Source organism: Ammospiza nelsoni, chromosome 2 (genome assembly GCF_027579445.1).
Source record: "Ammospiza nelsoni isolate bAmmNel1 chromosome 2, bAmmNel1.pri, whole genome shotgun sequence".
Classification (NCBI taxonomy): Eukaryota; Metazoa; Chordata; class Aves; order Passeriformes; family Passerellidae; genus Ammospiza; species Ammospiza nelsoni.
Genome location: NC_080634.1, coordinates 113,150,215 through 113,168,631, shown reverse-complemented (window position 1 = coordinate 113,168,631; position 18,417 = coordinate 113,150,215). Strand labels below are relative to the sequence as shown.

The 18,417-nt window shown below is 42.6% G+C and overlaps 1 protein-coding gene across 1 annotated transcript in view; it reads right to left on the bottom strand.

Annotated features, from left to right (window-relative positions):
• Positions 1-18,417, bottom strand: part of LOC132069597 (amine oxidase [flavin-containing] A-like) — a 36,981-nt gene that overhangs the window by 12,703 nt on the left and 5,861 nt on the right. Inside the window, exons 2-5 of the mRNA XM_059465905.1 lie at positions 13,878-13,972; positions 12,501-12,638; positions 3,101-3,205; positions 1,783-1,874 (exon numbers count right to left, since the gene is read on the bottom strand). Of these exons, the coding sequence (XP_059321888.1) occupies positions 1,783-1,874; positions 3,101-3,205; positions 12,501-12,638; positions 13,878-13,972 (430 nt within the window). The remainder of the gene's footprint in view (positions 1-1,782; positions 1,875-3,100; positions 3,206-12,500; positions 12,639-13,877; positions 13,973-18,417) is intronic.

Genomic DNA, 18,417 nt, shown 5'->3' with positions numbered 1-18,417 from the left:
GTCCATTAAAACTGAATGTTTTACTGACAACATTGGCAGTAGAAGCTGCCCAGCAGAGAAGTCTGTTAAAGGAGGGATCACTACAAACCCAGCCCTGCTCATGCTCCACCAGCTCCATGGCTAAAAGCAGCAGTAAAAACTGAAGAGGAAGTGTCTTGCAGTGCACTTGCAACAGCAGTTCAAAGTAACCAAGTCTGCAGGCAAAAGGCTCATAAAACTAATTGCAAAGAAAACTGCAATGCCACAGGGAGCCTGAGCAAATCCAAATGGCTGTACAGCATATCCCATGGAGCTGGAGCAAGACCTAAGCCATAAAAACGAATTTCAAATGGAGAGTTTTGGTCAGGAAGCTGCAGGCACAGCACTAAACTGCAGCCAGAATGAAAGAGCAAACAGAGCACAGCCACACCAATAAAAGACACTGAATAGGAGGGAGGAGATGTTAGAGAACAGCACAGGGGCTGGCACAGCAAGTGGGGCCACAAGTGCTCATAAGAGCACACTCCTCTTTGCCTTATAAAGAGAAATTATTGAAAAGAGAAAGGAAAGTAAGAAATTTCCAGTTGTCATCACTTCAATGTATTGAACATTTTTCCTTTTTCTATGTGCACAGTGCAGTCCCTCACAGAAAACACACTGGTCTGTGGGGGTGCCACTCGTGGGTTTCTCTGGGTCTGGATTGAAGATACTTGAGACAATAGTTCAAGTTCAGACTCAGGTGTTTATTATTTCCTATCAGTAAAATAGTCTCACTACTGTGAGTTTGGCAGCTTTTCATTAGAAGGCACAAAATGGCAACAATCTCTTGTTACAAGATCTTTTAAGACTAAACTATCCAATGAAGAACTGACACCTGGATTATTTTCCCTTTTAACCCAATCACTGATCCCAAAGAGCTGCAATGGGGACTTTTCTGCCCAATTACAAAATGCCACCCAAACCCATGGAGAAGGAGGAAGAAGAAGCATGTTGAAGAAACCCAGGACAACACCCTGTGCCCTCCATCTTGCTTCCATCCCTAACATACCAAAAACCCCAAAACCTCAATTTTTCACCAAGTGATACACCTACATTGCTCTCTATAATCTATTTCACACTTTTGTGGATTCTAAACTATCTTGAAGTCTGGGAAACTTTCTCCATGGATGAGGGTCAAAGTCAGTGCTGCCCTGGGGGTCAGGACACCCCAGAGCAGACTGAGAAATATTCCCTGTGCCCTGGGTTCCCACACTGGTCATTTTATAGATGATACAAGACCTTGAGCCCTCTTCCTACCAGCTCTTGTGGATATTCTGCTGGATCTATTACTCACAGAGTAACAGATCCAACAGAAGGAGGATCTGTGTGATGATGCAAAGGTGAAGGGCAGCCTTGGCTGCAGTGGCCATGAGATTGTGGAGTTGAAGATCCTGAGAGGAGTACAGCAAACAGCAGAATTGCAGCCCTGGAATTTGGAAGGACGGATTCCATCCTCCTCAAGGCCCTGAATGCCAGTGTCTCATGGGAAACTCCACTGTAAGGCAGAGAGCCACAGGAGAGCTGGCCGGAGTTCAACGATCCAATGGTTGGAAGTGGAAGGATGGTGGGAAGAGCCCTCACCACCCCTGCTGTGTGCAGGGACCTGCTGAAGCAAACCCCAGGCCCCCCAGCACCTCTGATGCCACCTGCCAGCCAACCAAAGCCCATCTCAAACAATCTGTCCTCAGCTGTACCACAGACCCTGCCCAAAAAGCCACAATCATTCCACAGCTGGAATTTCAAAGCAGGTAAAGATTTACATACTTGGTCCAGCAAATCTTATTTATCAGCTCTTTCATGGTCATTTTGTCCCATTCTTCAGCATGTGGAGCATCCCATGGTGCATCAACAGGAATCTGGAGACAGAGGTGAATATCCAAGGAATGATTCAGTACTTCACCATTGCCTGGTGTGCTAGATAGTAGCACAGACTTAATTGATTTGTTGGCCAGGAGTTACTTTTTTCCCCCTGCACATGGATATAAATTTGGAACAAATTCACTAAATGGAATAGTTTCCATTCACACCTTTGGGCAGGAATTGTACCACGACCATCAAATCTGTCTTTGGCTGACCAGTGATCCCCATATCCTTGTGTTGGGACTCATCTGGCCTTTAGCTGTCCAGAAGCAATTACAATTTAGTTGCCTTGGTGTCCTCTAGAAATTGAGGGGAAAGTTCTTTTTCCAGTCAGTTCCAACATGAATTTCCAAAGGCCCCTATGTCTCTCTGCTAATTTCAGAGTAAGAAAAAAATGTCTAGATATTTTTGAAATATTTTAGGCAGTTAAATTCGTAATAATAATTCTTTGCATGTAAGTAACATGATGTGGAGGATACCACCATATCTCTAAATCTTTAAAAAATGTACTACTGACAAAAACATATGTACTATAATACATAATTTTGATTCTGCAAAACCACATAAAACCAGTGGAATTTGCAAGAGTACAGTGAGTTATGCTTGAAGATTCTGATAAGGTAAAGGCCTTGGTTTGTTGCTATATTCTGTGGAAACTGATGAATATTTGAAAGAGAGTATAATGCTCCAGGGCTGCAGTTGTACTGCTTATATTTTGAACTTTATATTTAAAGTTACAGTGGAGTCAAACTGGAGCCCAGCTTAGGCAGCTACAAAAACAAAAAAATCATCTTTACTCAAAATGCTGTCATGAGGGAAGGGGAAAATACCCCTTCTAATCTCCCAGCTCATGGAATATTTTTTTCTGTCATAAGAAAATACTTACACTTAAAAATGAGTTCAACCTCATTTTTTCGGATATCTTAGACACCTCCAGATCTTTTTATCTCCTCTCACAGAATCATAGAATAGTTTGGGTTAGAAGGGGTCTTTACAAGTCCACCCCACTCTCAGTGAGGAAAACCTATTATTTCTGACAGCTCCTGGGAAATACAGAAATCTTTCTGATGGATGCTTCCTTTCTGTTTTGTTCTGTTGTTGGGTTTTGTTTTTTTTTTAAATACATTAAAGAAGCAATAAAAAACACTGCCAGAAACAAAACAAAACCAAACTCGATTTATTCATGGAGCATTGCAGGAAACACTGAATTTTGACAGCCTACCTCTTCTCCCATCTTGTCCACGGTTCTCCAGAAGTTATTGTAATCCAGAAAAATCAAAGGATTCCATGTTGAAGGGGAAATGTCATCGAAATTTCGTGACTTTCCCTGAAATGCACATAAAACCACAAACAGCTGAAATACAACAGAGCAGATCTTCATTACTCAAGAACACAAAATTCTCAGAGTCATCACATTTGGCCTTTTTTGCCCAAAAGACCTGGCTGGGTTTTTCCTTTTTTTTTTTTAATCCTGCATATGAATGCAAGCAATGGAATGCATGTTGCTAAACAGGAGGGATAAAACCAGCTGGACTGGCATTAAATAGGACAATAATACGTTTTTCTATATATCTATTTAAATAATATCTTTATCCATTTGTTCTGAAGGGGTGGGGAGGGGTACATTTGGTCTGAGCAGGTTGTCAAATTCTGGGCTAAGGATACTCAAACCATGGGCAAAGAGGTAATATTCCTTGTTCCTAAGCATCCTTCACTATTTCATTTCATGAATCTTCTATTTGACTGCTGCTGAAATGTGCATCCTGTAATTTGTGTGGGTCAAAAATTGAATGCATTTCAAACCATTTAAGCACCTTTATGGTACAACTCACTTTAAAAACAAACATACCTCCTTATTGTTCCATGGAAGAAACCTAGCCTATATAAAAAAAAAGTCTGAACAGGAAGTTTTTGGCATCCTTCATTATTGTTCCTAAGCATCCTTCATTATTACATTTAAATGAATCTTCTATTTGCCTGCTGCTGAAATGTGCATCCGGAAATTTGTGTCTAAAATTGAGTGCATTTCTAACTATTTAAGCACCTTTCTGGTACACCTCACTTTAAAAACAAACATATCTCTTTATTGTTCCATGGAAGAAACCTAGCCAATAAAAAAAAGAACAGGAAGTTTTTTGGCTGCAGGAAGAAAAATATTGTACACTTGCAAAAGTGGTGTCAGTATTTAAAATGTGTGTGACACAGAGTTGCAGCAGTGGCTGAAACTGTTATTATCTGAAACTGTTTCAGATAATCCTGTGATACAATGATATGAGAAACAATCTAACAGCAGCTGCTTCTTTGTGATAACTTTAATCTGAAACACGACTGGAGGAGCAGGTAATATTTCATTAATTAGCTTTGAACCTTCCCCCAGGTAAGTCAGTGGTGAATTTCTCATCAGACCTCTCTGTCCTCTGCCCTTCCAGCTGTGCCAGAAGTTGGTGTGAGGATGCAGGGAACACTCTGACTCTGACAGACAGGAGCTGTGGCACTGAAGCAATTTGCAACCTGCTTTTCAGTGCCATGGAGCCCATCACACCTGGCAGGTGAGAATCACAGATCAAGAGAGAGGCTGCAGTGATTCAAATGCAAAAAATGGGGATCCAGGGACAGAGACACAAAGCAGGAGCCAAACACTTGAGAGAGAGAATTTATTGATCTCCCCCACTGATAATCGTGTATTTGTGTGTAAAAACATTTGGGTGTCTGATGTTCTGCAGGACATCTTTCTCTGCAAAGATCATAACAAAGATAAAAGGTGCAAGGCAAAACTCAGTGATCATAGTGAGCTTTCAGACTTGGCAAAACCAGTAAAATACTGAAATTCCTACACTTTGGTGGACTTTTGTCAGCCCCAGGATAGGTACAGTAAGGGAGGCAAATGTATGTGGGTGAGGGACCACAGCAAGCAAAGCACCAGCTGGTGATCTCAGCAATTAGTTCAGCCTGAGATTCCCAATTTCAAATTTTTTTTTGGTGTTTTGTTTTATTTTTTTTTTGTTTGTTTGTTTGTTTTTTTTTTTAATTTACAACAAATGTTGTGCTTTCAAGTCACCAGGAAGTGGTTGGTTACCTCTGGATTTCTTGGTATGTAATCTCAGTCTTGTGGTCACTATTGTATTTGCAGGGATCCCCATGGCAGGGAGGAATGATGCATCTGACTCCATGTTCTCAGAAGGCTAATTTATCACTTTATGATACTATATTATATTAAAGAATACTATACTATACTAAAAAATACAGACAGGACACGTACTAAATGCTGAAAAGATAATGATGAAAACTCGTGACTCTCTCCAGAGTCTCGACACAGCTTGGCACTGATTGGCTAAAGAGTGAAAACAACTCACACAGAATCCAATGAAACAATCACCTGTGGGTAAACAATCTCCAAACACATTCCACATGTGAGCACAACACAGGAGAAGCAAATGAGATAAGAATTGTTTTCCTTTTCTCTGAGGCCTCTCAGCTTCCCAGGAGAAAAACCTTGGGCGAAGGGATTTTTTCAGAGACTGTGAATGCCACGTACCAGATATTTTTTCTCTCTTTTATGCCTATCTTGTTCTTTTTCAGGCTTACACTGAAGGAAGGTGGCAGGGGGAGGCTTTTCCAGGTGCACACCTGCACGCAAAGCACTTCTGCCATGGCAAGAGCAGAGTAAATGCTCCTGTGAGCTCCCAGCAGGGAATCCTCCAAAGACACTGGCTCCTCCTTTCCCTTGAGGATAATTTCTCAGTGCCAGGCTGCAGCACTGCTCAGCCACAAAAAAGAGGGCCAAATAGTGCATGCAAAGGGATATACTGCATCCTACAGCTTTTACTGTCATGAACTAAAGCTGTATCAAATTAGGAAATACTGATACCAAGCAGTAACACACAAATAACCATTTTATTCTTATTGCACAACATTTTGCTTTTCTAAAAGATCATCAAACACTGCTTCTCAAAATTCATTTATTGCTAGTCTTTTTTTTCTGGTTGGGAACACAGGTGCCACCCACCTGTGTTTGACATTCCTTCCTTGACATGCTTTAACCCCATAAATTCTGCCCTTCAGCAGAGATGGGGTGCAATGCTGCCAGGCCACCCAAATCAGGGTGAGGAGAAATTATCCCTGCCCTTATGTCCTGTTGATACTGCAGGGGGGCAAAGGGAAAAAGATAAGCCTGTTCTAATCAGGAATAGAGGCAAAAGGCTCCCAGTTTTACATTTTTCAGTGAAAATCTCTTTCCAAAAGTCCTTCTGCTGACTGTGCTTTTACAGAGTGATGTAACTTGCAAACAGCTCTCCTATCCTTAGCTTGCTCAGCTTAAAACATATTTGGTTAATGGCATAGCCCAAGGAGATCAATGGGAATACATACCTCCTGAGAAATATAAAATGCCAAATGATAACTAAAAAAGTCTAAAGTTGTGTTACTTGTTGCTCTCTTCTGCATGCAAAAAACCCACAACTTCAGTAAGACTGGAGCCCAATGGCAAGAAAAGCTGGAAAAACACAACAGTGCTAACAGACCTGGAAGAGGCTAAGGCGGAATTCAGAGAGGCTGAAATAGTTCCCAGACACAGTGACCCTTGTGTGGTGGGGCTATACCTATCAGAGATGGGAGCAGAGGAAAGCCAACTCTAGCAAATTCCAGGAAAGAAATTCCCATTTCCCAACAGCCTCAGACACATCAGTTCTCCAGCTTTCTCTCTGGCACAAGTATTTCCACAGCAGGGAGTAAATCCAGCCCCAGTGAGCTGGGCTGGTAAGTTATTAATTTGGTTTTAATATTGTCTCCCTGCTAGGCAGAAGAGCTCTGGCTGCCAGTTTCACAAAGGAGCTCACTGCAAACAGGGGAGGCCTTGCAATATTCCATTTTTAAACAAGTTTGTAGTGTTCTGGATGTATTATTTTCAGGACTACTGTTTTCTTAACTGAAAAGCAAATAACCTACTGGCTTAGCTCCCGTGCTAACACATGGCTGCCTGAGTGACCCACAGAGTTTATCTAACTCTTTTTTTTTCATTTCCTGCCATGTCAAGTGGTTTCCTGCAGGCCTCAGATCTGAGTCCTGCTGCCTGCTTGGATTAGTTACCCCACACCAATCCAAAGGAAACAAGATCCTCAAGCACCTTCCCTCAGTGGTTGGAAAGGCAGTGAGAGATGAGTTCTGCAAGGTCCCTTCCCTGCCCAGGGCTATGCTGGGGCTTGCAGCCAAAACTACAGGAATTAACCCCAAGCTGTGCCACCACCCCAAGTCTCAGATTGTGCCAGAGGAGCAGACAATTTTGCCACACAAAGAGAAAGGCAAGTCTGTCTCCTGCCTGCTGTGCCAGGGGCAGGGCACACATCAGGAAGCACAGGAGGAGCATCCCCCACGCCCAGAGCAGGGGCTGTGATTGCCTGGAGAGAATCAGGAGAGAATCCTTCCTTCCAGCAGGTCTAGTCCTGAGAGCAGTGCTGGGCTGGGGCTGTCTGACCCCTGTCTGAACAGCAAATTTGGGCTGATGGGCAGAGTCTCAGTCACAGAGCCACTACTGCACTCTGAGCTCTTCATCTAAAGGCAGGGGGAAGGAAAGAGAGACTACAGGGCTAATCTGAAGCACTGTATGGAAATTTTAATATTTTATTAAGTGTCCTCCCCTCTGAAAATCATAATTCTTTATTAAGTAATATTAATATGTACATATTACTTTATTAAGTAATATGTATTAAGTACGTGTATGTATGTATGTATTAATTATGTATTAAGTATATAATTCTTTATTAAGTAATTTTATATAATTTTGATTATATAAAATCATAATTCTTTTTGAAGTAATATTACATGGGGTGTGTGCTGCTAACAGATATTGGAGGAATGCAGTTATAGAGAGGGTTAATACCACAGCAAGGCCCAGTGCCTTTACTTTTTAGGACCTTCTACTAAAAAAGGTGAAAACAGAGCTTCAAGGACCTCTGTTAAAACAAAAAGCTGTCTGCCAGCTCAGGGAAGGGATAATCCAGCACATCTGCCCTTTCTCAGTACAAAAGCATTCTTGATGAACTATGGGACAGTAGCCACAGAGAAATTTAGCTGGAAAGAGCTCATAACAAATACTTAAGTTTTTAAATTACAGATTTACAAGGACAGGACACCAAAAAAATTTCCTGACTGACATTAAAGGAGTCCATGTAACCATGCTAACTGATGGGAAAGAAGGGAAAGAAGGGAAAGGAAGGGGCGGAAGGAAGGGGCGGAAGGGGCGGAAGGAAGGGGCGGAAGGAAGGAAGGGGCGGAAGGGGCGGAAGGGGCGGAAGGGGCGGAAGGAAGGAAGGAAGGAAGGAAGGAAGGAAGGAAGGAAGGAAGGAAGGAAGGAAGGAAGGAAGGAAGGAAGGAAGGAAGGGGCGGAAGGAAGGGGCGGAAGGAAGGGGCGGAAGGAAGGGGCGGAAGGAAGGAAGGGGCGGAAGGAAGGAAGGAAGGGGCGGAAGGAAGGAAGGAAGGGGCGGAAGGAAGGGGCGGAAGGAAGGGGCGGAAGGAAGGGGCGGAAGGAAGGAAGGAAGGAAGGAAGGAAGGAAGGAAGGAAGGAAGGAAGGAAGGAAGGAAGGAAGGAAGGAAGGAAGGAAGTGTCGGAAGGAAGGAAGGAAGTGTCGGAAGGAAGTGTCGGAAGGAAGTGTCGGAAGGAAGGAAGGAAGTGTCGGAAGGAAGTGTCGGAAGGAAGTGTCGGAAGGAAAGAAGGAAGGAAGGAAGTGTCGGAAGGAAGTGTCGGAAGGAAGTGTCGGAAGGAAGTGTCGGAAGGAAGTGTCGGAAGGAAGGAAGGAAGTGTCGGAAGGAAGGAAGTGTCGGAAGGAAGGAAGTGTCGGAAGGAAGGAAGGAAGGAAGGAAGGAAGGAAGGAAGGAAGGAAGGAAGGAAGGAAGGAAGTGTCGGAAGGAAGTGTCGGAAGGAAAGAAGGAAGGAAGGAAGTGTCGGAAGGAAGTGTCGGAAGGAAGTGTCGGAAGGAAGTGTCGGAAGGAAGGAAGGAAGTGTCGGAAGGAAGGAAGGAAGTGTCGGAAGGAAGGAAGGAAGTGTCGGAAGGAAGGAAGGAAGGAAGGAAGGAAGGAAGGAAGGAAGGAAGGAAGGAAGTGTCGGAAGCAAGGAAGGAAGGAAGGAAGGAAGGAAGGAAGTGTCGGAAGGAAGGAAGGAAGTGTCGGAAGGAAGGAAGTGTCGGAAGGAAGGAAGTGTCGGAAGGAAGGAAGTGTCGGAAGGAAGGAAGTGTCGGAAGGAAGGAAGGAAGGAAGGAAGGAAGGAAGGAAGGAAGGAAGGAAGTGTCGGAAGGAAGGAAGTGTCGGAAGGAAGGAAGGAAGTGTCGGAAGGAAGGAAGGAAGTGTCGGAAGGAAGGAAGTGTCGGAAGGAAGGAAGTGTCGGAAGGAAGTGTCGGAAGGAAGTGTCGGAAGGAAGTGTCGGAAGGAAGTGTCGGAAGGAAGTGTCGGAAGGAAGGAAGGAAGGAAGGAAGGAAGTGTCGGAAGGAAGGAAGGAAGGAAGGAAGGAAGGAAGGAAGGAAGGAAGGAAGGAAGGAAGGAAGGAAGGAAGGAAGGAAGGAAGGAAGGAAGGAAGGAAGGAAGGAAGGAAGGAAAGAAAGAAAGAAAGAAAGAAAGAAAGAAAGAAAGAAAGAAAGAAAGAAAGAAAGAAAGAAAGAAAGAAAGAAAGAAAGAAAGAAAGAAAGAAAGAAAGAAAGAAAGAAAGAAAGAAAGAAAGAAAGAAAGAAAGAAAGAAAGAAAGAAAGAAAGAAAGAAAGAAAGAAAGAAAGAAAGAAAGAAAGAAAGAAAGAAAGAAAATAATAATCATCAATAGTTACATATTTAGATTTTCAAAGTAAATGTAACTACAAAGGAAACCTGCACCAATGAAGCAATTTGGTTATTAAAGCTTGCAGTATGTGGAATTTTTCCACACAGATATGGGAAAAATTCCTGTCACAGAAGAGAATCTCATTAAATCCCTCTGGAGATTTTCACTTTCTCTTGGCTGCTTCTGCTGCTTGGATAAATAATTTTCCCACTTTCTCCCAGCTCAATCCAAGCAGTATCCTGGAAATCTCCACAAAAAGCCAAGCTGAACTGATTGTTGAGTTAAAGAGAAGACCAAAAATCTCTTAATCCAAGGGTGCTGGATATTACATACAGATGTCACAAGCGCAGCTAAAGCTGTGCTTAGTCATTGCTCAGAACTTCCTCTCCCCTCTGACAAAACCACACAGCACTGCAGGCTCTGGAGAAAGCTCTTGGGAGGAGACCTTCCTGTCTGGCCCTGGCTCCACACTCCTGGACAGCCACCAGACAAACACCAGAGAGCTGAGACACAAGGAGAGAAGATTTAATCAGACCTTCCAAGGTCTGCAGGTGGCCCATGGATGATGGTGCATCAGCCCAAGAAGCTGAAAACATCCATATTTCAGTTTAATATTTAATTTCTGTTTGAGATGATCCTTTAATGTCAAATAATCTCTTTGCTAACACTTTCTGCCATCTAGGAAATACCACTTGGTACTGTGTGGTATTGTGGGATTTGTGCTTGTGCTCCTGGAGCATCTTTAAGGAATGTGAGGGGTGCACCTGCAGCTGGGAGAGCACAAACCCCTACCAGCACCTCAGCATCCATCCTGGCAGCAGAGTGCAGCAGGCAGGTAAAAGAGAGGCAGGTAAAGAGCCCTGGGCACTGAGCAGCCCAGCCAACAGCCAGGACTGCACACATGGAGCTTAAAAAGCTTCTTCTAGAAGGGGGATATAAGAGAGGGTCCAACAACACGTCCCTAAATCAAAGGGCACGGTGGCTGCACAATGTCTCAAGGAAAAAGAAAGGAGAAAGAGCTGTGCAAAACCTTAGGAAAAGAAAATTAAAGGGCTACAATTCACGGGAAGAGGATGTGGGAGAAATGAGACCTACAGGAAGAAAAGCATCATTATTATTCACCCAGTGCTGAAATCTGGGATACCTTAAAGCCCCTTTGCTGTCACCCATGTCCAACAATTACAGCTCCCTTGGGACCCTGATTAGCTCAGCAGGACCATGATGACAAATCCAGAATTGATCCACAGCCTGTGATCCAGCTGAATAGCTCATAATGCTGCCTCTTGCTTAGAAATATGCTTTCACTTCAAAGAAAACATACAAAATTACATGGTCATTAGCAGGGACGTGCATAATGCAATGTGGGACAATAAAAAGCTGCAGCTTTGGTGTCAAAATGGATTAAGGGCTCGAAGTAATGTGACCCATTAGAGCCTTTTATTTAACATAAAGAAGAAAAGTGCCTTTTAGGATGCTGAGATATTCATGCCTGAGCTTAAATTAGAGTGGGAAAAACATTCTGCTGGTACAAGACAGCCCATCCCTCTTGCTGTGGAATTACATCAATTTTGCATGAGGGGGTGACAAGTCAGTTTTTTAGCCTTATGGAGTGGCTGAGCAATCATTTAAGATGTGCCTGGTTTATGAGCGTGGCATCAATCTGCCCAATAAGGAGTGCTTGCAGAACCAGATGGTAAAACTTTGCAGTGTGAACACATTGCTCTAATTCTTAGGGAAAAAATTGGGAAGGTAATAGAAATGAAACCAATTAAGGAGCCATCACATAGGATGGCTTGTCTGTATCAAGTATGTCAACTCTGACTCATACAGGCTGCAAGTCTGGTTCTGCCAGAGTCTGTTAAGTGCCAAAACTAAAGAATATTTTTTAAGAAATTGAAAGTGATGGTTTTTGCAAATTAAAATAATAGTTTTAGTTATGGACTGTCTATATCCATAACTTTGAGTCATGGATACAGACAGTCACATCTCACCCCTATGAATCTTAGGCCTTTCTTTGTCCTTCTCCCTGCTGCTCTCACCCTGCAGTGGTTTTGGCAGCAGGTCCTGGGTAGGACCTGTGCAAAAAAATATCAGTGGGCTAAAGATCTGGAACAAAGGCAGGAAATCTGCTCTGACTTTCGTTGCTGCTCACTTTAGCCACACCAGGACTTGCTCAAGAGTGGTCACCTGGACTCCTGTGGCTGCCCCACACCTCAGAGGTGACATTTCGGTGACTCTTGGGAAGGGCTTGTGTGGCACCATTAGCTAGATAGGGAAGGTCAGAGTCTCAGATTGGATAATTAACTTCCAAACACCCTTTTGTGAGATCAGTCCCACTCTATGGGGCTGGGAGAGATCTCATGTGAATCCAGTCATATGGGCAAAATATATTATCCTACTCCCAGGCTGGTTTCCTAATACTGTTGTCCAGTATCCTCATTCAACACTATCCATCAATATTATTATTTTTTAAAATTTAAATTTGCCTTTTATTTCTGAACAAGTATTTCCTGAATTTCAGGCAAAACTTCTTTGGAGGGTATGTTCAAAGACAATATGCCATATGCATCCCAGGTATTTCAGCTGCTGTCAGCTGCATTTTTTGAACAGCTAAAAAAAAAAAAAAAGAACCATTTGTCACACTCCCAACAAATTAAAACAGAATAACACCACTTCAAGCAGGTGCTGTCTGGATTACTGTGGGTAAGCTTTAGATGAAACACTTTTGATGACTGTCAGTAATTTCCAAGTTTCAGTGCCACCTTTGGGTACCTCAGCATGGAAATGCAATATACTTACAATATTTGCAATATGCAATACTTACCCCTTTGTACTGGAACATGTGGCCCTCAACATACACTTTATAGTTCTCCACCCCCAGCTCTTTTGCCAGTCGCAGAATCCGGTTTTGGGTAGGTCCCACATAAGCTCCACCAACATCTACATAATTCACTTTATCATTCTGGGAACAAAGAATACAGGAATCATAAGCTGTGCAGGAAGCTCTTCAATACAAACATCCAGAAGCAGAAAGAATTATTCCATACTGAATGGATTTGTCTATGGGAAAGGTTGTTGAGCCTGGAAATGGGCTGCACAGGGAGAGGGTGGAGTCACCACCCCTGGAGATGTTCAAGAAATTCACATTACTTTTCTTGTAATTGCAAAACATTTCTGGAGCTGAAACCACCTCCAGCATCAAGGCTTGTTTTCTCTCTCTAGATACCTGCTCAGACTTGGTGCTGCAGATGCTGAGCACTGCACTGCAGCTTTCCAGGGGATTAAATCTCCTTTCCAGCTCTTCCCCCCTTGGCTCCAGCCTGTCTGGGCAGGGACCCCAGCCATGCCTGCCATGAAAGGTGCTCCATGCACCCCTCAGCACCCTGTTGGGAAGTGGGAAGAAGGCAGCAGGTTTCAGGGATGTACACTATCACAGCAGGCTGATCTCCCAATACAGTAACTCTTGAACACTGTTTATAGTGAGTATTTTCAGCCTGGCGCTCTCAGTGTCACAGAAGGATGGTGTTTATGCTCCATGTTTCACACACAATGATTTCTGCTGGAACACCACTGTTTATCTCTGGTTCCCCAGCAATGGTTCCTGACATAATTTACACCTCCCTCAGTTCCAGGGTGGGAAGCAGAGGTAATGTCTGTATTACATTATCCTGTGCCACAAGTGACTCTTCATTTCTTTCCTTTATTTTTCTAATGGAAATCAAGATGCATTTCATTTTTAGAAGCAGGAGTGTTATTTCAGATAATTTCAAGACATTTTAAAACATATGTCTGAGCCATAATGATGTCTGGTCCTACTCAGGCTGCTTCTTACAGGCCTCTAAGTTATCATGCCTGTTGCAGTATGCAAGGGGGAAATGCTCTGACATTCCTGGTCCCAGATGATGCTTTTCAACACATTATTGAAGACTAGGTAGACAATATTCATTTTTCCCTCATCTACTAAGCCCGTCACTGCACCTTAGAAGGCTGTCAGGTAGGCCAAGCAGGGATTCTTCTTGGTGAGCACATGCTGACTGATGGCTTTTGGATTAGTTGCTCTGTCACCTTCTGAGGGATTGAGCTGAAGCTGCAGTTCCCTGGATCAAAATAATTGCAGTTCCCCGGGTCAAAATAGCAGGAGTGGCATCTGTCCCACTGTAGGCCAACACAAAAGAGAGTTCACACCTCATGGAGCACTTACCCTGATGGTGAATGTCCTTCCTCCCACTCTGTCCCGGGCCTCAAGGACCACCACGCTGACCCCAGCCTCTGACAGCAATTTGGCAGCTGACAAACCTGGCAAAAAAAGAGAAAGTGCATTAAAGCCAGTGGCAGCAATCAGCCACATTCATGGTCAAAAACTGAACTAAAGCTTCAAGGTCAGAGATTTCAATGGATTGCTCTCAAAAATCCCTGAGAAAAGCTAGGAGCTTTGCATGGTATCTCACCACAGAAACCATGTGGCTGCTGCTTAGTTGTATTTTATAACCACTCACAGACTGAAGCTTCCTCCTTGAATTGGCATTTTGGCGTTTTAAAAGCAGCAAAACTTCAATTATTAAGGGGCAGACACACATCCTACTCTCCATTTGTGCAGCCTATGGAAAGGCAACACCCAGCTTGGGGGCCTTGCAGTGCTGCAGTGACATCAAAAATGCTCCTCTCCCACATCAGCTCTGCTCCTCTGCTGGCCCTTGGCCTCATTCACATGCAGAGGAAAGTCTGCTTCACTGTCAGGATTCATTTTCAGCAATGGAGTTTGACCATGACAATCAAATAGGCTGCATGCAGATACTTTATAAGTGGAATTATGGTCTCAGCAAAAATCATCTAATTATGGGACTTTGTGATGGAGCCACTAGAGACAGCTGAAAATTCAATAGGACAGGAGACCTCTCTGCTCCTGACAGATGGGAGCTGAAATTGTAAAAAGCAATCATGAGTTGGTGAAATCAGATTATGCCACTGCCCTGCAGGCCAATTTGGCACTGAAGCATTGTTTCTTGGGAGTTGCTTCCCCTCCTTAGGTACACGAAAGGCAGCCCTATTGATCAGCACTCCCAAGATATCCTGCAGGCAGGAGTAACAATATTACCCTCATGTTTATTACACTACCTTGAAATGTGATTAAAATCAACTTTTTGTGAGCCTTACAAAGAAGGCATGTCTGGAAAGACCAGGGGAGAGGAATCATTCTGGGAAGAGTTAAATATACTCCTTTATTCTAAGGGCAATGCAGAATTGACCATAAACTGCTATACATAGAATATTTAATGGGAAAATGGAACACCATTCACTGGAAACCAGAACTAAGGAAGTTCAATGTCTTACATAGGCAGAAATTATATATATATATATATATATATATATATATATATATATATGTATATAATTTTCATACTAATCTAAAAGTAACTTTACACCCTTGCACCATATTCTTCAGATTGCTGCTGGAGCCAAAGTATACTTAATTCTTCCATCTATTTAATATTCTATTTTTTTAAATTGGAAGTCATTTTTCAGTGGAGTGGATATATTACAAATTGATCTAATTTGTTTCAGTGGTAATGTTTTTCCTCCATGAAACTCTAGAAATAATTTTTTTCTAGCTAATTCGTTAATCCATTCAGTGATGGTTTCTCTTCCTCCCCACCATAAACGTAGAAGACACAAATCTATGATGTCGAAAACACAAACTGCAATATTTTCTTACAAATACATAATTTTTTATATGCAGAAAAATGAGATTTCAAGAGATACAGCAGGTTTTGTGGATATCTTACATGTATAAAATAAAATGTTGAATTCTCCATTCTGTATAAATACCAGTGGACACTCAGACATGAGTGGGTAATTCTTTTGTAAGAAAGTTTACTTTAGATATACATGCCTTGAAAAAATTGATCATGAAGCCAAAAGAAATCTGGCCTAGGTATGAAAAAAAATTAAATGCAATCTTTGGTGCCTAAGACCATAATTTCATGCTGAATACCACAGCTCTATTCCTGCCACAGTTGTTTAGGAAGAATAATGGTCACACTGGACTGAGTTGGAAGTTAAGCTCACTACTGGATTACAGCTTAATTATGGGATGTATGCAAATAAAGAAGGGCTGCTAAGGGGTGAAGAACATGCTGTATGTGACTGAGGTTCTGTAATCTGTTTGCCTGTTAAACTGCACTTGTTCTCCAGACTTACAGGTGGTGAAGTTTCATTACTGTTAACCCAATGGTCATCTGAAAAACTGGTCCCAAAAAAAGAAAAAGGCTTTGAAGTTTCATAAACAGGGAAACAGCAAGAAATACATTGAGACAGAAATGCCTTACTGGGAACTGGGAGAGGGCATGACTCACAAGTATAAACAATACAAAATATGTTTATTTAAGATTGCTACTACACATTTACTTGCTTAAAGCATGGAAACTATTTTATTTTAAAACAGAAGGCTTGGAACAACACCCACCCACAGCACCTCCATGTCTGTCTCTATCTCTGTCTGTTGGACCCACCTCCTTAGCTCCATCCTGGTGGCAGTGAAGTGCACCAGGTTCAGGGGCTTCCACAGGTTCATCTGAAGTATCCCACAGGTCATGAAGCCTCTGTGGTTTTTATTAACCTCTAAATTAACTGCATATTTACCCTTCAACTTCTCCATAACTTGAGTTTTCAAGACTTTTGTTGCTGTTCCAGTATCCTGGACAGGACTGGACACCAGAGAGTGATTGATTGGTTGATTGATTGATTGATTGATTGATTGATGGGGTAAGAATGAGAGAAGGAGGAATGAGACCTTCACCCTTCCTGCTCCTTCCCTCATCCCTGCCTGCTCAGCTCCCCTCAGGCTGCATGGAGCCATCCTCCCACTTCCTCTACATCATCTCCATCCCAGAGAGGATGATCATGAACTTCAAGGAGCAGGGAAGAAGCTGTGGATGCCCCATCCCTGGAAGTGCTCCAGGCCAGGCTGGATGGGGCTTTGGGAGTTCTGGTCTAGTGGGAGATGCCCCTGCCCATGGCAAGTGGTGGAATGAGATGGGCTTTAAGGTCCCTTCCAATCCAAACCACTCCTCACAGACACATTATTCCAGGCCAAATGGAGCCCTGGGCTCAGTGCTCAGACCAGGCAGTGACAACTCTCCAGTGTCTGCAGCTGTGACTCTGGGCAGACACCCCTGTCACAGCCCAGCCTGTGGCTGTGTCACCTCCACCTGCCCCCAGTGCAGCCCCGAGATAAAGCTGGAAACCACCTCAAATCACTGGAAAACTCCTTCCAGATATCCCCTAATTCCATGAATTAGAAATACAGCACTTGCCTCAGCAAGGCAGGAGGAGCCTGCCAAAACCACAGCTCATTCTGCTCTGGAAATTCACTTATTGCAAAATGAGAACAAACAAGGCCAGACATCCCCCACAAGGGTTTCTATGGAAATCTCACAAGCAGCTCCCCTCCTCTGAGGATGCCAGGCAGGAAAGCTCTGTTCCTATTGATTCTGCAGTGCTATTAAGGACTCAGAATTGCTGGTGCTACAGATCATACTGTGGCTGCTTTCATGCCAGAAAATTGCCATAATGCTACCACAAGTAAAGCCCTTTGAAGTGCATCAAAACACTGGATATGCAGTTAAAAAAATAAAAAAAAAAAAAGAAAAAAAAAAGAAAAGAAATTAAGATGAATTGATGCCAATCTGCAGACCACAAGACACACCCCATGACTGAAACATAAGGACACTGAATTTTGTAATACAACAAAGCCCATCTCTACTTCACAGGAAAGAAAAGTTCAACTCCATAGGTAGTGAACAACACTGGGACTGATGAGACTTGAACTTTATTCCAGAGGAGTTCTGTAATAAGGAAAATGGTTCTCTGTTTTGTAGGGAAGTGTTTATAGGTGAAGATTTATGAGAATAATTCCAAGTTGCCTCAATACTGGGGTTGATACAGACCATGTGAGCAGAGATGATTTCAACAGCACAAACAGTGAGAGTTTTAATAGTTACTTCATTGGCGATGTCCTAGTGATTGCATACTAACAGTATAGAGTATATACTAGCAGTATAGAGTTATAGTTTTCAAAATCTAGGCTCTGTAAATACAGAGCATTCCTTCATAAAATCCTTATTAATCCACCCTACTGTACACAACATGGGAAAGCCACATTGTGAGAAAGATGATTACCTCATTACTGTAGTGTTCTAGCAAGATTTAATTGAACAAAAGGGGGAAAATCTTCCTGTAAAATCCCTGCATTTTTCTGATCTTGAGTGGGAGAATAATTTTAAGACTTTTTTTGCTCATTTTTCTAATACACGTCAGTAAAATAAGAGAATTGGCAATATATCATTATTAAAGTTCCAGTGTAATGGCATTCTAATGCTGTGATTATTTTTACTGTTTCACTGATGGAAACCCTAACTTTTTCTAAACACAATTGAGTAATTAAACCTGGCAATGATCACCTTAAAATCAGCTCTCATTTTTCCAGCTAGAAATCCCTTTGGCAAGTAAAAATGAACCTGTCAATGAGAAATGCAAAACATTTCTGCCATCACCATAGGGTAAAATCTCCCTTCCTCACCTCTTTATTCTCCTCCTGCAACCTTGATTACCCTTTGATTGGAATTTTTGTGTACATTGTAGCATTTATTTAAGTTTGAAAATACAATTAAAATGTGCCCAGTTACATCAGATTTACCAGAGAAGCCACTAATGGGCAACAACACACAGAAAGCTGAGAATGA